At 41.6% G+C, this 22,486-nt stretch overlaps 1 protein-coding gene across 1 annotated transcript in view; it reads right to left on the bottom strand.

Moving 5' to 3' along the window:
- Positions 1-22,486, bottom strand: part of xpo4 (exportin 4) — a 110,747-nt gene that overhangs the window by 10,302 nt on the left and 77,959 nt on the right. Inside the window, exons 12-18 of the mRNA XM_073043698.1 lie at positions 20,484-20,629; positions 18,172-18,349; positions 11,587-11,746; positions 8,812-8,981; positions 7,268-7,442; positions 5,565-5,858; positions 175-355 (exon numbers count right to left, since the gene is read on the bottom strand). Of these exons, the coding sequence (XP_072899799.1) occupies positions 175-355; positions 5,565-5,858; positions 7,268-7,442; positions 8,812-8,981; positions 11,587-11,746; positions 18,172-18,349; positions 20,484-20,629 (1,304 nt within the window). The remainder of the gene's footprint in view (positions 1-174; positions 356-5,564; positions 5,859-7,267; positions 7,443-8,811; positions 8,982-11,586; positions 11,747-18,171; positions 18,350-20,483; positions 20,630-22,486) is intronic.

Consider the following 22,486-nt stretch of genomic DNA (forward strand, 5'->3'; position numbering starts at 1 on the left):
CAAAAACATGCTCCAGAACTCAAATCACACCATTACATTATTGTGCATCAGTATTTTAAACCATCAGAATTTATTCAAGTGGTATTCATAACTTAAGGAGATTTTGTAATGTCATATATTTTGCATGTTGTTTTGTTCTCTTTGTCTTCATTGTACTCCAAAGTTAAAATGTACCTGTATCACTGAAATCTATAAACTCCTTAGATAGGAGGTTAGTCAAGAGCTCCATAATAAGTAACAAATCTTGATACTGTTCTTCTTCAGCTGCCACGTCAGACCGCTTCCTTCCCAAGCTGTTCTTGGAATAAACCTGCAGTAATGTTAGGCAGGCTTCATACAACTTCATAGCTTTTGACTGCAAAATCAGAAAAAAAATGTTAATGGCTTAAAAATCAACCTGTAAATGACTTCTACAGAAAACAGCTAATCAGCGGTCTCTTTTGCTCTTGTAATGAAACATACAAAGTAACAAATCTGATGAGAGATAACAAATGAACTTAAGTTTAACAATTCTTTTAGGTGCTATTAGCATCAAGTCAAAGGTGAAGTAAAGGAAGCATTGTTCTGCACTGATAACAGATTGTACAGAGATATCAAGCAACTGTTATAGTCTCAAGTCACTTAAGCAAACTGTAACAAATATATCAGTTACATAAACAAGAGTATACAGACAGTCCTCAAATCACTACAGTCTTCTGTTCCCAAAAACAGTTCATTATCCAAACTGTTGAAAAGTCAGAAATGAAAACAAATACACATGTGAGGATCACATTTAGGATGGGAGAATGAATGGGCACAGGAAGGGCAGGCAGCAAGCAGCCAGCCTCTCTGATTCAGGGGGAGAGGGGAAGAGAGACTGTTAGTACTCCCAGCTCTGTTTGGCCTGATTTAGACCCTGACTATTGCCACTCAGGGGAGGTGGAGTGGATGGGTGGGCAAAGTAGGCACATGGAAGATGCCTGTAGTCTCACAGCAGCTGGCATTGCCACCGATCACACCAGTTTCCCAAATGTTTGTGACACCCTGATACACAAGCCATTCATAATCTGGGAGGACCTGTAATAAGTTCCTATATATGAAATATGTGAACAATATGTAAGTACTGACTAAGGTGTGAAAGTAGTTTAGGACTTTCCAGGACTTGGTTGGATGAGTGCTCTAGGATGGCAGGAGGGAGGAAAATGGATTGTGGCACAGCTGAACCAGGGTGGAAATAAAAATCAGAGACAGGCAGATGATACCATGTGGTTGAAAAGAATAATTAGCAAAGGAAGAAAGTTAAAGAATGAAGACAGAGGCACTGGATTCTCTAGAACTGGCCCACATGACATGGGGCCCTTTAACCTAACACGATACCTTCAGTCTTTTGAGTAAAACCTTCAGGATTCTCATGAGCCTTGTGAGAGTGACAGAATTTTGCGCTTTCAAATAAGCATCATATCCCTTTTTTAAAAAAAAAAATCAGCTTCCCTACACAAGTGCTTCAAGAACACAAGCCTGAAAATGGCACTCCTAACAGGTGTGAGTACTCCAATCCAAGTTCTATTCAAATCCAACAACTCCTGGCCAGGAAGCAAGATTACAACTTTATTATCACCTTGGTGTATATGAAGCAGAAAATTGGGGGGAAAATTATAGCACTTGTGCAGGCAATTTCCTCCATTTTTAAAAAAATCTGTCTTTTTAATGAAATAATACGATCAAGAGAGACTCAGCATGTATCTCTGGATGTAACCAAACGAATAAGGATGCCTTGTGTAGTAAAAACAAATGACATGACAAAACTGGTTACTTATTGTATAAATGACTAAACTCAATCAAAACCACAGACAAAAAACTCAGACAACTAGTAGGCTTTTATACCAAGTTCATACCTATCTTGGGACTGAAAAAGTAAAAATAAATCAGAATCATTATAGCAAAAAAGCTATTCAGCCCACTGACTCCATGCCAGAACACACTGAAGTTTCCTTCTCATGATTTATATAAAAATATAAAACCCTCCTGATGAAGGGTTTCGGCCCGAAACGTCGTCACTACCTCCTCCCATAGATGCTGTCTGGCCTGCTGAGTTCTGCCAGCATTTTGTGTTTTTTTATAAAAATCATTCTGTTTTTTTAATCAACTATCTCTTTCTAAAGCTACCAATACCTCTTTACTCAAATACAGTCTGCCCTCCTTATCCACAGGGGATTGGTTCCGAGACCGCCCCCCCCACCCCCTGCAGATACCAAAAATCGCAGATGCTCAAGTCAGTTATTTAACCTGAATAAGTGCGGTGGTCTTTAGGACCCAGCGGAACCCCGGACTTTATTTAACATGTTCAGAGTGGTGGGCATTAGGACCCGGCGTAGCTCTGAATCTGTGGTGTTTCTGTTCATGAAAATAATCACGATCACGATTGAAAATAAGGTGGAAGAAATAAAGCAATTGGAAAGAGGTGAAATGCTATCAGTCATTGGAAAAGCATTAGGCTTCAGTCAACAATCAGAACAATTTTAATGGAGCATGTGAAAGGCCCTGCCCCGATGAAAGCTACGATTATTACTAAGCAATGCAGTGGTTTAATTATTGGGTTTTGGGTTTTTGATCCTCCACATCAACCCGGCACAGTGGAGAGCGCACTCGATAGCGGTCTGTCACTAGATCGAACTCAGGAACTTCCCGAGCCCAGCACTGAAACATACGTTCTTAAGTGTTTTATATGCATAGAAAGGTAAAATATATACTATATACGAATGCAAACGTTTGACTAACTGACACTAAATAATACTGGATGTACCTGTTCCGACTTACTTAGTAAGAGAACTTCCGATTTTTTTTAATATCCTGATCCACGGTAACCTACGCACATCCTCCCGTATACTTTAAATCATCTCTAGATTACTTATAATACCTAATACAATGTAAATGCTATGTAAAATGGTTGTTATACTGCATTGTTTAGGGAATAATGACAAGGAAAAATAAGTCTGTACATGCTCGAACAACAAGTGCTGGAAGAGCACTTCCGGGTTTTCGCGATTGGTTGAATTCGCAGATGTGGAATTCGCGGATAAGGAGGGCCGACTGTACCTACAAATGTCAGACTGTGCCTGGGTAAAATGATTCCCATTTCACTTTTAAATTGACTACCTCCAATTTATAAAATAGTCATTTTGATTCTACCAACAGCTTTTCGTACCTACTCAAACAAACATTTTAAACAACTGATCAACTTCTGCATTTTTGTGTCCTCTTGGATGTATACCTCCAAACTTAGCATAACTTTTTTGTGATTTTTATAAATGAGCTGGATGAGGAAGTGGAGGGATAGGTTAGTAAATCTGCTGATGACACAAAGGTTGGAGGTGTTGTGGATAGTGTGGAGGGCTGTCAGGGGTTACAGCAGGACATCGATAGGATGCAAAACTGGGCTGAGAAGTGGGAGATGGAGTTCAACCCAGATAAGTGTGAGGTGGTTCATTTTGGTAGGTCAAATATGATGGCAGAATATAGTATTAATAGTAAGACTCTTGACAGTGTGGAGGATCAGAGGGATCTTGGAGTCTGAGTCCATAGGACACTCAAAGCTGCTGCGCAGGTTGACTCTGTGGTTAAGGCGACGTACGGTGTATTGGCCTTCATCAACCATGGGATTGAATTCAAGAGCCAAGAGGTAATGTTACAGCTATATAGGACACTAATCAGACCCCACTTGGAGTACAGTGCTCAATTCTGGTCACCTCACTACAGGAATGATGTGGAAACTATAGAAAAGGTGCAGAGGAGATTTACAAGGATGTTGCCTGGATTGGCGAGCACGCCTTATGAGAATAGGTTGAGTGAACTCGGCCTTTTCTCCTTGGAGCGACGTAGGATGAGAGGTGACCTGATAGCATGTACAGGATGATGAGAGGCATTGATCGTGTGGATAGTCAGAGGCTTTCTCCCAGGGCTGAAATGGCTAACATGAGAGGACACAGATTTAAGTTGCTTGGAAGTAGGTACAGAGGAAACGCCAGGGGCAATTTTGTTTGTTTGTTTTTTACGCAGAGAGTGGCGAGTGTGTGGAATAAGCTGCTGGCAACGGTGGTGGAGGCAGATACAATAGGGTCTTTTAAAAGGCTCCTGGATACGTACATGGAGCTTAGAAAAAGAGAGGGCTATGGGTAACCCTAGGTAATTTCTGAAGTAAGGACATGTTTGGCACAGCTTTGTAGGTTGAAGGGCCTGTATTGTGCTGTAGGTTTTCTATGTTTCTAACTTTAGTGAAACTGCACAATAAACATCTGGGTCCAAAAAAACTTCCTCTATGATGTAGTGTCCAAAACATAATCCAGAAGGAAGTTGATCAAAACTATTTAACTAATGCGCAACTTTATATGTACTCCAGGTCTTGTACAAAAATGCAAACTTTCAATTCACCTTTCAATTGCTCTTTGCAGCCTCCTACCTGTCTAGGTTTAAACTTCAAGATACATATAGTCCTACAGAGTTTCCAATGCTTTGCTCTTTGAAAAACCTGGAATACTGGAAATGCACAGTAGGCAGAATCTGGAGTATCTGAGAACTTAAGAACATAAGAAATAGGAGCAAGAGACCATCTGGCCCGTCGAGCCTGCTCTGCCATCCGATAAGATCATGACTGTCATGGCCATGGCCTCATCTCCACCCACCTGCCTTTCCCCCATAATCCTCAATTCTGCTACTATGTAAAAATCTATCCAACCTTGTCTTAAATATATGTACTAAATATAACAAATTTTCAAAATATATTTGACATTGATAGAAAGACTCACTATAAATCCCTGGAATACGTATATCAGTTGTCACACCAGCAACTTTTATTCCCATTCTTTGGCTTCTTACCTTCCAAACAAGTTCCAACCAAAGCCAAAGGCTACTTCCAATTCCATTTTTGCTTGTACTATGTAAAATATTGTTGAATGCTTTCAAGAAATTTGGACAAATAACATCTATAAACGATTCTTGAGTCAAGACCTCATAAAAAGACTGATACTACTATCTTTGTACAACCAGAAAGCTGGTCTTTCCTGTCCATGTAATTTAATTTTCTGAAAAATCACAAACCCTGATGCTATGCATCTCCTTTATATTCATGAATAGTTTTAGCATTATTTAAGGAAAAGTAAGCTGTGGTCTTAACAAATAAACACTATATAAGCAGGTAGCTTTCTAACTTTGTAAATACTTATAATTTGGTACTTAGCAATCACGATTTATTTGCATTTTCCACATGTGTATAAAGTCCAGTCTCTTTAGAGCTAACAACCAGTTAAAAAGATATATCACAATTCAGATCATTTTTCTTAAACAAAACACAAAGGTTTTCTGTTATTACTGCAATAGTTACAATGCATGTTGTTTTCATCAATTACTCATTTATATTCATTTACGAGGTGTTTATGGAACTTGCTCTTATTCCATTATCAAATTCTTCAACAATAAACACCAACAATAAAAATGAATAAAGGCAAGTTATGAAGCACACAATTGTTAAATAGTAACCATATCTAGGACGTCGAGATAAAAGCAAAATAGCTCTGACGTATTTTACTTACCTCTCCAAGGTAACAGATTTGTTTATGTGCAACTTCAACAAAAACTTCTATTATCAAGTTAACAGTCTCGGGTGTATTCTTGTAAATCTCCATTAAGCCAATGCAATTATTGAGGAAGTCCATTAAAAAGGTGAAGAGAATGACTACATTGTCTATTTGTGTTGCTTCCGCTATTCCACAAAGTGCTTCTAGCGTGGCAATGATTTCCTGCTTTACTTCTTCTTCCTGACAGATTTGTTGGAAGTTTTCTTGGTTTATAACATTAAGGAATCGTTGCTGAAGTGGCTGGAGAACCTAAGAAAAGTATAAATCTATGATAAATAAAGCCAATCATCATGGAATGTTTCTCTTCTTGAGATTTTTTTCTTGCTTCTTACAACTAAGAAAAATGAATTTGGGCTTGTTAGATCCATGTTGGCTTCTGAAAGAGTAATCCCATCAGTACTATTCCCTCTCATATTATTTTCCTGCAGCTTTACTACTTATTCTCTCTCGTACTCATTTTTGATTCTATTTGTGCCACCTATCTACACTATCTGGTAATTTACAGCAGCATATTAACTTTACAGTACATCTTGGGACACGGGAGAATTCCACAGTATCTGGTGAAATCACACAGTGGCAAGGAGAACACGTAACTTTGCCACAGACCTTCCTTGAAAACAGTTGTAGTAAATAAAATAAAATCTTTGAAATCTTTAAGCTAATATTACTACTAAGTTTCCACAGACTACTTAGATATCCAATGTGAAGACAACCGACAAAGCCATTTTGGCGGCTTACCTTAAATTCAAGCAAACTACAAAGTGCCATTCAAGGTTTGATCTCTTCCTCTACAATTCAGGTCTGAAGCACATGGATTTGTATTGTAGTATTTTTGCACTACTGTATTCACAAGTTCACTTTGATGCAAAATACATTTTGAATTTAATATACCATGTAAACATGAATAACCATTTTGGTAAACCCGTTTTATCCTGTGAATGTGTTATGTTGCATTTCAACTTACAGCCGATTTAATTTAAAGAATTCAGAAAGGCACCTCCAGTGATCCCCAAGATATAGAACAAGCTAACTTTGGCGCTGCAAGAGACAGATACTTTCAGCGTGATGAAAACGTTTGGGAATTACATTTTTAAGTTGAGCAGAGAATCAAACCAAACATAACAGAAATTGCTCCCAAGGATGAACCAGACTTGACATTATTTCTTGACCTCAATCTGACAGAAAATTTGTGGGCAAAATTGAAAAAGCGTGTGTGAGCAAGGAGGCCTACAAACCTGACTCAGTTACACCAGTTCTGTCTGGAGGAATGGAACAGAATTCCAGCAACTTACTGTGAGAAGCTTGTGGAAGGCTACCCAAAATGTTTGACCCAAGTTAAACAACTTAAAGGCAATGCTACCAAATACTAACAAATTGTATGTAAACTTCTGACCCAATGGGAAAGTGATGAAATAAATAAAATGAATGAATGAAATAAATCATTCTTTCTATTATTCTGACATTTCACATTCTTAAAATAAAATAGTGATCCTAACTGACCTAAGACAAGGAATGTTTTCTAGGATTAAATGTCAGTAATTGTGAAAAACTGAGCTTAAATGTATTCTGACTTCAACTGTATAAAACCTAACTAGACATGTTGGAAATCTTTCAACCTCAGACAAAATATTACATTAAATCCATATGCAAATTCTCACCTCTGTCCAATACTGCTGTTTTGTTTCTGTATCCACATGAGCAAACCCTGCCAAAACGAGGGCTTTCATCAACGTCCGCTGTACAGCACTAGGAAGGTAGCTCAATGGTGGGCTTCGACTTGCATATTGTTTTGCTAAATTCCACCAGTTTTCACATTTTATCACTAAATTAGCCCTAAAATGAAAAGTTATCTATTAACATTATCTATACACATACATATATAAAGAATAATCAACATCCAATTACAGCTACTATCCAATTAATTTAAAATTAAACTCTTTACAGTAGTGGTCCCCAACCCGCCGATCACAATCGACTGGTCAATCTTCGAGACTTTCCTGGTAGATCCCAAAAAAAAAGAAAACTAAATACACAAATACTGTTGAGAGATTGTTTCTGGGTTGCGGGGTTTTAGTTCCGTTCTTTCTGGCCAGTGCGCATGTGCGTAGCTCCCCCGCCACGCACTACAGTGTACTTCGAGTCAGCTGCTCCTTTCCTCATCTCCTGTCACACCCACTGCTGAACTTGAAAGCACTTGAGGTCATCAGTCGCCTAAACGCAGTGATACCCTCGTGCCAGGGATTACTGGTTGGCCATGCGCGGCTGGCGAGAAGCGCCGTTGATACTGGCCTGGAGTGCGGACAGATGGGCGCCGCCTCTAAACCTGTTTACCACATCGAATGATGTGGGAACCCAGTGCTAAGATATTTGCAGATGACCTAATTCGGGCTCGGGGTTTCATAATTAGCAGAGCAGCTACCTTGCTGCAATCTATTGTAAGTCATCCCTCAAGCCAAACTTTTGTCAGCCAATAGATCCTACAACGGGGGCAGGTGCGTGCCCTGTTGCACTCCTCCTCGCTTGCTCGCCATCTCCGGACTGTGACTGCTGCGGCCCCGGCACGGGGACTTCCGGCCCTTGCCTTGTCCTCTCACCCCACCCACAACCAGCTGCATCTGGCCAAGGTGTCTGGTGGCGTGCAGGAGGGAGGCTGTCTAATGAGGCAATGAGTCCCTCAAAACTGCTTCTGTACCCTAAGTCCAAGCACCCTGCAGTTAAAGGCAAACCCGTTGAGTTTTTTGAGCGGAAAAAACATAAGCAAGCGGGACAGAAGCTAAATGCTGAGAGCCACGTAAACTAAATTGTGGAATAGACTGGACATAAGGAACGTACTTCGAGTATCGCTGTATTCCGGTTGTATTTAACATCACCCCCACCCCCCTGTCGGCCGGTCTGCAAGAATATTGTCAATACTAAACCAGTCCGTGGTGCAAAAAAGTGTGGTGACCCCTGACGTACATACATTATTTCTACTTCCGGGTTGCGGGGTTGTTTTTTTTTAACTTCCAGTCTTTTCTGCCCGGTGTGCATGTGTGTGACTAATCAATTTAGTAGTTGACCTTGCCTTTCACCAAGGCCGAGGTAGGGGATCTTGGGCTTAAAAAGGTTGGTGACCACTACTTTACAGCAATGCATGAAAAGTAATAATTTTTTTTTTACAATGCAGGGCAAATGGCCTAACCTTATTACAATATTTACTCACCGTTCTCTCCTCTCTACCAGAGTTACAAGGAGTTGAACAGTGTCATTTGCCAGGTCCTGTTCTGCAATCCACACTGAAAGGTTACTTATAACCTTTTCTAAAAGGTAACCAACAATCCACTGAGCACCTTCAGTGTCCGCACCAAATGCTGTACTTAAAGGTAAACTTATCTGTAAAGAAAGATGACATTTCAAAAAAAAACATGGCAATGATGCTCATTAGATCTAAAAGGGAATTTTGCAGAAAGTCTTGCACACTATTATGAAAATTCAGAATGAAATGTTTCAAATGTATTTGCTTCCTCAATAATGTAGGTGATAAAATCAGCGAACTTTTACACTGATTTTTCCATGGAACTTTGCCCTAAGAGCACTTAAATCAATAAAAAACTCCCATGGTTTTAAAAGAATGAACAAACTTTCATGTTGAGAGCAGATGATCAAAGATTCAGCATCCCACAAGAAATTTAGAGCAATGCCACTTCAGTTCTATGACAGAAAATTTAAGATAAAATGCAGATGCTAGAAATGTTGGAAATACTCAGCAAGTCAGAGAGTATCCATGGAAAGAGATACAGAGTTCATATTTCAGATCAAATACCCTTCACCGGTACCCAAAGGATTTTGCTTTTATTTTAAGTTCTGTAGCAGCCAATTTGTACATAGCAAGGGAGGGGTTGATGTGTTAATATTGTCACTGTTTTTTTCCCTGCGAGTGAGGGGGTCGGGGATTGTTATTGTTGTTGCTTTTCTTTTTCTGCGGAGGAGGGGTTGGGGGATTCTGGGCTCTCCAAGTTTTGTTTCTTTTTACTTTTTCATGTGCACTTCATGGCTACCTGAAGAAGACAAATATAGGAGTTGTATTGTACACGCTTACTTTGACAGTAAAATTAATATTGTCCCATCGTCCACTCTCCTCTCCTATCAGATACGTCCTTCTTCAGCCCTTTACCTTCTCCATCTATCACCGCCCAGCTTCTCACTTCTTTACCCCTCCCCTACCCAGCAACCTTCCCTCTCATCTGGCTTCACTTACAGTGTCTTGTAAAAGTATTCAGCCCCCACAACTATTTTCACATTTTACTGTGTTGTTTTCTAAATTTAAGGTATATTGAAATAGTATTTTTGAGCTAATCTACAAATCATTATCAAATCAAAAGAAAATTCCAAAGCCTGTCAACAAATTTAATAAAAATTAAAACCAAAATTGTGTGGCTGTAAAAGTATTCATCCTCTTTATAATTATTATGCTAACTTTCCTTAGGTGCATTATAGTGTATTACCTTACGACTCACCCAATTTGTTGATGTAGAAAATTGGAGCATCGCCTGTTTTCAACGAATTCATAAGAATAAATATCCCAATATCCACCCCCCCCCCCTCCCCCGGTAAAGTCCAACAGTATGGTAGATTTTCAACAGACCAAACCAACATGAAGACAAAAGAGCATTCAAGACGAGCCAGGGAAATGATAATAGAGAAGCTCAAGTCTGAGGGAGGGTACAAGACCATCTCAAAGGCATTGAACATACCTTGGAGCTCAGTGTAGTCCACTGTGAAAAAGTGGTGGTGGGGGAAAGAAATGAAACAACAGCCACACTCCCTAGGTGCACCGCCCCTTTAAACTTAGTCGCTGGAGAAGAATGGCAGTTGTAAGAGAGGCCACTATGACACTAAGTTACAGAAGTCAGTGGCTGCAATTGGAGATGAATTGACGGTTCTACAATCTCTAAGGCAGGGGTTCCCAACGTGGAGTCCATGGACCCCTCGCTTAATGGTAGGGGTCCATGGGATAAAAAGATTGGGAAATCCTGCTCTAAGGCTTGCACAAAAGAGGTGCCTCTTCCTACAAAAAAGGAAGCAGCCCTGGCTTAAAAAACACATCCTTGCCCGTAATGGCTTTGCAAAGCATCATCTCGAAGGTACTGTAAAGATGTGGAAGGTAGTCTTGTGGTTAGATGAGATTAAAGTGGAATTTTTTGGCCTGTATGTGTGGCGTAAACCTAATACCGTGCATCAGCTAAGTAACACCATCCCTACAGCAAAGTATGGTGGAGGTAGCATCATGCTATGGGTATGCTTTTCAGCACAGGAACTAGAAACTGGTTAGGACTGATGGGAAGATGAATGTTGCTAAATACAGAGAGATCCTGGTTGGGGGCTGAATACTTTTAGAGGTACTGTATCACCTTCCATCTTGTACTCCTCCTCCTTTTCCCTTTTCCTTTTCCAACCTAATGAAGGGTCTCAGCCCAAAACATTGATTCTTTATTCCTTTCTATAGATGTTGCCTGACCTGCTGAGTTTCTCCAGCATTTTGTGTTTGGTATTCTAAATATTGATCAATGTACTTTTTGCTTCTGTAGAATTGAAATAAACTTTAAACTTAAACACACTGTATACACATAAGAAACTAATTTTGTGAATTAAACAGTTGACCTAAATGTGATTTTCATATTAAGTGATATCAACACAGTTGGGGGTGATGATGATAACAAGCAAGATTAAAAATATGGCACCATATGAAAGAATTCTCATTAATAGGAAGTTATTTATAATGACCATTAAGGTATAATACTGAACTAGAATGGAGAATTGGTGCATAGTGAAGCTCCGATCAGGGAGCATGTAAATGCATTTCTCTATATATTATATATATAAAATGCCTTTGCATGCTCCCTAATTGAATCAAATCCAAAGAAAATTCTACAGAATTGATTATTAAGCAATAGTTAGTCCATACATACAAACAAACGCAAAGAACATGATTTCTGACCTGGTCATAAAGTTTTTCATCTGCTAAAAGGTAAGTCTTTGTCCATCGTTTCAAGAACCACATAATATCTTTTCCCATTTGTGGGCTGAGTAGTTCTGTCAAGTTTGCCCTTGTGGCTCGAGACTCAACTTCTGAAGCTCGAAGAACAGCAGCTAACAACCTAAGAGGGAATTTAAGTTCCAATTAAGCATTCTTTCAAAAGTTGATACAAATTTACAGTTTCAAAGAAAGGTAAATTTCAGAGAGAGATTTTAATTTATTTACACTTTGCAGCAATTTTATTAAAAAATGCATCCTTATTTACTTACTCTAAAGATAGTAACTTCCCAAGGGAATTATTCAATAACATGTCCAAGTGTTATTTTTCAAATGTCAACTGGCTCTCGAGCAATTCTTCACACTCCTTTACCAAAAATAGTGAACTACAAAGGAGATGTTCCCTCATCTGAACCAATCATAGTGCTCTGCCACTTTCACCAGGCTATTTAGAGATACAGCACAGTAACAGGCCCACATGGTAACATCGTTGGGATGTTGGCAGAAATGCACACAGTCATGGGGAGGACAGACAAACTCCTTATAGACAGCAGCGGATTGAACCCAGGTCACCTGTGCTGTAAGAGCAACATTATCTGCTGTGCTACAGGGTCACCTCCTTCAGATCAAATTTTAAATAATTTTGTTCTGAACATCAGGCAGATTGGGACATTTATCAAATTACTATAGTAGGTAGAATCGATAAACAAACTGCTAAACAGAACATTGAACAGTATAGCATAATATGGGCCCTTTAGCTCACGATATGGTATACAAACCAATCCAACCATTTCTTCCTACACAGTTGTATAACCTCCATGTGCCTTTTTAAGTCTTCTACATGTCCCTATGGTATCAGTCTTCACCAGCATCCCTGGCAGTGCATTTCAGGCATCCACCACTCTATGTAAAATTCCAACCTGACATCTCCCTTAAACATGCCTCCACTCACCTTGAATGGATGTCCTCTGGTATTGGCCACTGCCATGTCCACTATCTACATTCCTCATAATCTTATATACATCAATCAAATTGCCTCTCTTCCTCCGTTACTGCAAAGAGAAAAACTTAACCTGTCCTCATAAGCCATGTTCTCTAATCTGGACAGTATCCTGGTAAATCTCCTGGGAACTATCTCTAAAGCTCCCAAATACTTATAACTGAACACAATACTCTGAATGTGGTCAAACCAGAGTTTTAAAGAGCTGTAACATTACGTCACAGCTCTTGAACTCTTATCCCCCTGCTATTGAAGACCAGCACACCATAAATCACCCTATCAATTGTGCAGCAACTTTAAGGGATCTATGGACTTGGACCTTAAGATCCCTTTGTTCCTCAACACTGCTAAGAATCCTGCCATTAACCCTGTACTCTACCTTCAAGTCCGATCTTCCAAAGTGCATCACTCCACAACTCTCCAGACTGAACTTCAACTGCTACTTCTCCGCCCAACTCTGCAGCCTTCTGCACTATCCACAACACATCCAAACTTCATCTGCATACTTACTAACCCACCCTTCCACTTCCTCCATTTTATTTATTTGGAGATGCAGCGTGGAACAGGCCCTTCCAGCCCAACAAACCACCTTTTTAACCCTAGTCTAATCACAGGGCAATTTACAATGAACAATTAACCGACCAAGCAGGAAGTCTTTGGAATGTGGGAAGAAACCAGAGCACCTGGAGGAAACCTAGTGCTCCAAAAGTGTTCCAAAGTACAAAATCCTTACAGATGGTGTCGGAATTGAACTTCAAACTCCATTGCCCCAAGCTGAAATAGCATTGTATTAACTTCTATGCTATTGGCTCTTACAAATTATTTATAAAAATCACAAGGAGCAGGCGTCCCACAGCAGATCCCTGTGATACATTCCTCCAGGTAGAATATGCTCTACTACCACCCTCTACCTTCAATGAGCAAGCCACTTATGAATCCATTTTGCCAAATTTCCCTGGATCTCATGCCTTCTGACTTGCTGAATGAGCCTACAATAGAGAAACTTGTCAAGTGCCTTACTAACATCCATGTACACCACATCCACTGCTTTACTTTCATTGCCTCCTCGAAAAACTCAGTTAAGCTCATCAGGCATGACCTGCCCATCACAAAGTCATGCTGAAAAGCCCTAATCAGATTATGCTTCTCCAAACTCCTGTCCCCAAAGTCCCTCTCCAAGAGTTTGCTCATGACTGACATATGTCTCATTGTCCTTTTCACCTTTATGAACAACGGAATAACATTTGACATTCTCCAGCCCTCTGGAAGCAATCCCATGGCCAAGGAAGGTGCAAAGATCATTATCAATGTCCCAGCAGTCACTTCCCTTACTTCCCATGGTTACCTGGGTATACCCCATTAGAGCCCTGGTACCTATCTATCTGAATGTTTTCTGCAGCTCTTTCTTCATCCTTCTGTTCTTCACATGTGCAGAATGCCTCGGAGCTTTCCTTAATCTATTTGCCTAGGACTTTTCATGCCCCCTTCTAGCTCTCCTAAATCCATTCTTAAGCTCCTTGCAGACTATCTTCTTGACTCTCTGATTCTTACTTCTGAAATCTCAAGTTTGTTTCATTCATCCTCTTGACTAATTTCCATCTCTCATGTCAAACAGGTTCCTTTACCCTACAATTCTTTCCTTGTCTAAGCAGAACAAACTAATCCAGAACTCCATGCAAGTTGTCCCTAAACAATCTTCACATTTCTACTGTGCATTTCCTGAGAACATCTGTTCCTAATTTACACTCCCAAGTTCCTGCTTCACACCATCATAATTAATCCTTCCCCAATTAAATACTGTTATGCTCTGGGGGGGGGGGGGGGGGGGGGGGGGGGGGCGGGAGAGAGAGCGTGGTTGACAGACCAACCCTACATTTCTAATGACCAGAACTGTTTATAGCTCTGTGTTAAAATGCTTTTGTGGGATTATGGTGGGAAGTTCCAGTTCATTTATCGTTACATTTTAGCTTGGATTATACAATTATTTGCTTATGTATTCGTGGGTCACCCTAACTGTAACTGGGGTGTGTGATGGTCACCTCCCCGTCGGTATGAGGCTGGTTGGATTCACTCTCTGGGTTATGGCACCTGGTCTGTTTTGTGTCTATCACAATAAAACAGCTGTTGAGTTCAATGAGCTTCCTCGTCTATCATTATAGACAGAATGCTTGCCACATTGGTGTCAGGAGTGGGATGTGAATTCGATGAGGAGATTGAAGAGCTACGATGTTGGATAGAGTGCCGTAAGACCCAGGGAGTAAGACGAGGGACGGAGCAGTATGCCTCCCCTGCACCCATGGGCAGGGCTCATGAACATGGGACCCAGAGGGAGGACCTGGGTACCAAGCACTGTGCCTTTCCAGAGAGCCCCAATGGAGCGAGTGTACAGGCTCCCCAACCCGGGGACAGAGCAGAGCGCATCACTCGCCTCTGTTGCAACCCACACTGGAGAACCCAAGACACCGTAGCCATGAGAGGATGCCACCGGAACTCAAGGAAGATCAAAGGACCTCGACGAGTTGCGCCTCAAGGTCTACCCTGAAGCTCCCCAGATACAACGGTACCAGCCGCCTGGAGCCATACCTGGTACAAGTCAAACTTGACACATGGCACAATAGGTGGACCCCCATCAAAACAGCAGTACACCTTGACCTAGCAGTGGAGGGAGATGCTCTGCAGACCCCCGTCAAGCTAACGCTGGCAGAGCAACATGACTACAGGGCACTCGTAATGGCACTGGAGTGGCGTTTTGGGCAGAGGCCGGTGGTGGAAGCAACGAGAGAAGAACTGTGCAGCAGACGGCACCATATGGGAGAAAGCCTGGGGTCATTAGCAGCGTATTTCCGCCACCGTGCTTGGCATGGCTACCCCGAGTTCCCTCTGCGGCCCAGCTTGCCCTCCACACCTTTGCAAAGGCGCTGACACTAAAGCGCCTTCAGCAGCGTGTTTGCCTGACATCACCATCATTGCTGGACGAGGACTGGCCAAGGCTGAGAGGGCAGAAGCAATTTTAGCCCCACAAACTGTTCCAGCATTGCCCCGTATGCAAGAAGCTCGAGCTTGTGTCACCAAAGGTGAGGAGTAAACCAACAAGGAGTCCGTAAGACGGGTCTGACTAGCACCACGCTGACCCCACCGGCGGCCACAAAACCACCTCTGCTGCCGGTGCGGTGAGGCAAGTCATTTGGCCCAGGGCTGCCCCGCACCGGCACCACACCACAGCTCAGAGCAGCCATCAGGAAATGGCGAGTGAGCAGTGCTGCCCAAGTCCTCCAGCAGAATCCCTCCGGGTGGGCTATTTGGGTGAAGAGCAAGGATTAAACGTGGACTGCCTGGTGGAGGGCATCAGATGCTATGTGTTGGTGGACATGGGGTCAATTATCACTATCATCCATTCTGGTGTTCTCCCCAACATGGACCGGCCATCCCTGCCTGGGTGGACAACGACGGCGGTCCAGCTGGCTACCGCTACTGGTGACTGTGCAGCAATGCAAAGGAAAAGGAGGCTGCACAGCGCAGTGGGGAGAAACGCAGAGCAGCACGAGGTGTGGCTTGCCAACATCAGAGACTCCTGCATCCTTGGCCTGGACCTGCTGTCCTGTTGGGCGGTCTGTGTGGATATGTCGGGGGCAACACTCTACCTCAGTGCTGAAGCCGTGGCTCTCCAGCGGGGGCAGCTTCAGGAAGCGGTTCCAGCGGGAGGAGCAGCAACCACCACTGGTTTCACAGCGGCCCGCGGCAGTCCAGCACACCTGGCAGCGGCCCAGCGCAACACAGCTGACCACGGGCAAGCAACAGTGATGGCGCTTCAGGTGACAGCCAGCGACAACCTCCTCACCATGGACCAACAGCTGCGCAGCGAACAGGTGAATGATCCCATGCTGGGCTGGTGAGGAAATGGCTGAGTGTGGGGCGATGGCTGGAGTGGGCAAAGGTCTCCACCCTGGATCCAGAGAACAATGCCCTATACTCGCAGTGGAGAACGTTGGAGATGCGCAATGGGTTGCTATTTCGGCAGTGGCAGTTGTCTGATGGTGACAGACATCTCTTGCAGCTGGTGGTCCCCCGGGGGCTCGGTGTCATGGTGCTGCAGTCAGTGCACCGGCTGATGGGGGCCGGCCATCTTGGAGTAGTAAAGATGTTGGACAGGCTATGTGAATGCTTCTACTGACCTGGGTGGAGGCAGGATGTGGTGCTGTTTGTGCACTGCTGTGACATTTGCACGTCCCAGAAGGGGCTGGGCTGCCAATACAGCAGTACATGGTGGGGGCCCCAGTATGGGTCTACTGCCCCTCCCAGAAGAAGGGAAGCCACTGGAAGGGGCCAGAAGGGGCTTGACCGCATTTCTGATGTGGTGCTTTCATCTGATTGGTTTTTCACCTGGCACCTTCCCCCCTCCCCCCACCCCCTCTTCTTCAGTCCTGACGAAGGGTCTCGGCCCAAAACGTTGACTGCTCGTTTCCACGGATGCTGCCCGACCTGCTGAGTTCCTCCAGCTTGTTTGTACGTGTTGATTTGACCACAGCATCTGCAGTGTACTTTGTGTTTACATCAGGTGTGGTTGCCTGAGCAGTGGAAGGCTGCACCAGAACCAGCTGGCACTGAGTCAGCCCTTGGCCACCACCTACCCAGCGAGGAAGTGACACTCCAGCTGCCCTGCCTCTTGTCTCACACAAACACGTGGCAGTGTTGATGCCCACCACGAGTTCTGGACTTTGCACTGGACTCTGGTGTTGCTGGGGACAGCTGACCTCTCGGGTGTGGGCAGTATATGTTCTTGGGGGGGAGGTTGACAGACAGCTCTGTATTTCTAATGGCCAGTACCGTTTATTGTTCTTCTGTTAAAATGCTTCCGTGGGATTAAGGTTGGAAGTTCCAGTTCATTTATTGTTCCATTTTAGCTTGGGTTATACAGATATTTGCTTGTGTGTTTGTGGGTCACACTACAAATGTGATGGTTACCTCCTCCATCCGTACAAGACTGGCTGGGTTCACTCTCCGGGTCATGGTGCCCAGTCTGTTTTGTCTCATCACGATAAAATGGTTGTTGAGATCAACGAGCTTCTTCATCTGTCATTATGGACCAAATGCTTGCCACAATATTTCCCCATACTATTCTAGAGGTCAGGGAGTTGTGGTCACTAAGCAACTTCTAACTAGGACACTCAGTAGCAATAGCTGACCGGCCACATAAGTCCTCCAGTACATCTCTCCAGCATCACTAAATATTCCCACCACCAGCATCCTCTTATACTGATATTCATTTCCATTAAAGGTCTTGAAACTCCAAAGTTTAAAGATGCATCCAATTAACTATATACCTCCTGTAAACAGCTTTAAATTTAAAAACAAGCAACATACTTTTAAAAAGCATTTGACTGGGTTTTCATTTATAAATGCAGAAAACTGGCTGATCCAACCACAGCAATATCACTTAAGAAATAACATTTGAATTTAACCATTTATAGTTAGGTTTAGATTGATCTCAAATAAAAGCTACTATGCAAACCCACCTCCCCCCACCCCCCATCATATCATGCGGTATTTACCTAATCACAGAATCTGTTCTATTGCAGCCTGGGATTGAGGAGGCTTTCTCCCCTGGCGAACCTAGAATCTGAAGTGTTGTGTTAATGTCAACCTCAGTTGCATGCTTAATAGAATATTCCATTATCTCTGGAGGAATGAGAGGAGTCTCTCCCTGAGTATCATCAGCCAAGAGGTAGCCTAGCAACAAAGCAGCAACAATAATAGTTTAAAATTCAATGCTATTAATTTTTATATTATATCATCAAGGTTACAACGTACAACAGGAACTAGAATTTGTATAGTATTCAACATATCACTGTCTCACAATATTTCACAGAAACTTTATCAAACTAAATAAAACACTGAGTCACATACAGTAAATGATGAAAAGCTTGGTGAACATTGTCCGAAGGATGGAATGCTTTGAGAGACAGAAATGCTCAGGTATACTAATATAGAAAGCAGATCCTTCAGACCAAAAATCACAAAGGTACAGTGAATAAGAGTCCAGATTTGGAGAAACAGCAATATATTTTGATTGTGGTGCATGTGGTGATTACATAAGTATGAAGGGAAGAGGCCATGAGGAAATTGAATACAAGGCTGAGAATTTCAAGAGTTGAAATGATTCATATTCAGAATATGGTTATGTACCACAAAGGGAATGAATGGGATTTGGTGAGTTCAAAAATTTGGATGATTTCAAATTTATTAAGGACAGAAAAAGTTTTGCATTAAAGTAGCACAATGATGCCAGGGATGAAGTAAGGTGACATGAGTCGTTGAAATAGTAGACTTGGTGAAAGCACAGATAGTACATGAAATTGAGTTAATCTCCAAGGTAGGTATGAGATACAGGAGAGTAAAATCCAGTTTGGTTTCAGAGGCAATGGCATTGATGTTCCCGATATTCAGTTATAGGAAATTCTGCTCATTCAGACATGGGCTGAGAACTTAGAGAGACATGGATATTATTTTTGCACTAGTTGTTTTTGTAACTTATAGGATTTTATGTTTTTGCACTGTTCTGCAGCAAATAAAAAACACACGACATGTCATGTTAATGATAATAAATCTAATTCTGAACACAACACTATCTTCAGATAATCTGCCAAGGAGAAGTATGCAGATGAAAAAAAAGGGTCCAAAATAGATCTTAAAAGACAAAGGACGTAACTATATAATGTGCATTGAACCAAACTGATTTCTTTAACTAAATGCTCAGAGTTAAGTTTATGCAGCTAAGGAGCAGTAGTGAATGTTAAGATGTTTTATCCCCTCCAATTTCTATTTTCTCAATGATAAAATTTCCTTCCCTCAGAAATACTAAATGCCACTCAGTTTTCATTTTTATATCTTCTGTTTTTCACACACATTTTTTAAGTTAGTCTCTTGAAATGCTCATTGAAAGTAACCTCACATCATTGCATTTATTTTAAATTTTGACAAACTTCTATAGATGTGCTGTGGAGAGTATACTGACTGGTTGCATCACGGCCTGGTATGGAAACACTGATGCTCTTGAACTGCAAATCCTACAAAAATTAGTGGATACGGCTCTGCCCATCATGGATAAAGTCCTTCCCACTGTTGAGCATATCTACATGGAGTGCTGTCGCAGGAAAGCAGCATCCATCATCAAGGACCCCCACCACCCAGATCATACAGTTCTCTCACTGCTGCCTTCAGGAAGGTGGTTCAAACCCACACCACTAGCTTCAGGAACAGTTACTACCCGTTAACCACTCAGACTCTTGAACCAGAGGAGATAACCTCACTTGCCCCATCACTGAACTGTTCCCACAACATATGGACTCACTCTCAAGGACTCTTCACCTCAGGTTCTCTATATTTATTGCTTATGTATTATTATTTTCTTTCTTTTTGTATTTCCACAGCTTGTTGTTTTTTGCACATTTGTTCTTTGTCCGTCCAGCTGGGTGTCGTCTTTCATTGATGCTATTGTGATTCTTGGATTTACTGTGTGTGCCCACAAGAAAATGAATCTCAAGGTTGCATATGGTGAAAGATATGTACTTGTGATAATAAATTTACTTTGAACTTTGGAATCTCTATTAGTCATTCTTTCCTAGCTAAGCAGAGGCTGCCTGCTCCAGCAAACATCCAAATTAACTTTTTGACAATTCTGAGAACACACTTGCATCATCACACTTATTCTGAAAGAATCATTGCGAAGAATAGTGAATAGTATATAAATGGGTTATCGTCTTTTCGAAGAGTTTGCTGTTAACTTCTTTGTTATATACATTCTTTACAATAATGAAAACACATTTATAAAAACATAATTCTATATATATTGTAGCAAACGTACCTGTGACTAATAGTAGCCAATGAATATCCTCATACAAATCATCTAGTACTTTATTATCCAATGATGCTGGTCCTGGTGATGACAGGAACTGCTGCTGTTGCCTTTGTAACTGACCATGAAGTCTTGTTACTCTATCTTCTAATAAGCTAAACATACATAAAAGAAATTATTTAAAGCAAAACCATTTTGACACTTAATCAGTGAAACCGTGCACATTAAAAATCAGTGATCATCTAAGTGACTATGACAACCTGCACAGACTAGAAAGCTATAGGAAACCCAATTAGATTACATTATCCTGGTACACTCTTAAAAAGTAGATAACAATAAAGAGAGATTTATAGAAACACTGGAGCAGAGTTCTAGGGAAAACATGCAATGAACTAGAGACTATGATCAATAAACACATTACAAATTGAATCAGAAACTAATCAAATTCCTTTATCCCTGTTAACAAACTTCTCTAGATTTTACTTTAGAATCATTGTTATGTGTACTCATGAACCTAATTACAATTAGTTCGAACAAACAAGAATAACCAGATACGAATCTCCTCTAGCTGTTATTTTATGTAGATTGGTATTTCCCAACAGAAATTTTCTGACCACCATTGTAGCCTTGCGTTCGTCTGGCCAAATCATTAGGTATATTTGAGGTGGAGATTGATAAGGTTCTTGATTAGTCAAGGTATCAAAGGTTATGAGTAGAGGGTAGGAGAATAGGGTTGAGAAGGATAGTAAATCAGCTGTGAAGAGCCGAACAACCTAATTCTGCTCCTATGTCTTTTGGTCTTAATGCTGTACATGTAAAACAAGAAAATAAGTGTACATTTAATATCTATTCCTATTTGTTCTAAAATTAAGTTTGGAATTGTGGCATGTACTGATCAGACAATATATTTCATTTGAACATTTTAGCTTTATGGGGAGGTTGGCCAGTTACCAACTGCAAGCATCATTTTGATAGTCCAACAAAATAGCGCTTAGGTTCATGTAGTTTAGCAATCCATGATGTTATTTTGATAGCTGGAGCCCTCTGGAATTAATTTATTACAAAAACATTCCTATGTTTTGTATATTGTCTTAGATTTTCACATCAAATATCCCAATTCTATCAAGTATTCTAAGCTATTATTTCATATGCACATTCCAGTGCAAAAAAAAAGTTGGATAGGCGAATCTAATGGAATTTCATAAAATATTATTTGATCTTTCGTCATGTGAACTCGTACGACAGATCATTTTGTTGCTGTTCTTAATTTGATCAGAATCAAAGTACAATACAGCAGACTGCTTCTTTAATCCAAAACAATCCACTGTCCATCTCTCTTGGCAGAGATTTCACCTCTCCTGCAGACATATACCGTAGATTCCGGATTATAAGCCGCTACTTTTTTCCCACATTTTGAACAGCTTTGAACTCTGCGGCCTATAATCCAGAGCGGCTAATACATGGTTTTTTTTTCATGCCGCCTCGTAAACATTTTGCCTCGTAACAGTAGACCAATAAAATTGATGAGTAGTTCACAGAGGTCCAATGAAATTGTACGATAAATCAAGCGCACTTTCACAATTAAATTATTGTAAATCAGTCATTTGTACTCACCCTCATCAACATGGAAAATACTCGAAGCAAGACCCGAGCGCGTCAGACCCGATTAGACCCGAGCGCATTGCGCAAGCGTCAGACCCGATTAGACCCGATCGCAATGCGCAAGCGTCAGACCCGATTAGACCCGAGCGCATTGCGCAAGCGCGTCAGACCCGATTAGACCCGATCGCATTGCGCAAGCGTGTCAGACCCGATTAGACCCGATCGCATTGCGCAAGCGTCAGACCCGATTAGACCCGATCGCATTGCGCAAGCGTCAGATCCGATTAGACCCGATCGCATTGCGCAAGCGTGTCAGACCCGATTAGACCCGATCGCAATGCGCAAGCGTCAGACCCGATTAGACCCGATCGCAATGCGCAAGCGTCAGACCCGATTAGACCCGATCGCAA

This window comes from Hemitrygon akajei, chromosome 4 (genome assembly GCF_048418815.1).
Source record: "Hemitrygon akajei chromosome 4, sHemAka1.3, whole genome shotgun sequence".
NCBI lineage: Eukaryota > Metazoa > Chordata > Chondrichthyes > Myliobatiformes > Dasyatidae > Hemitrygon > Hemitrygon akajei.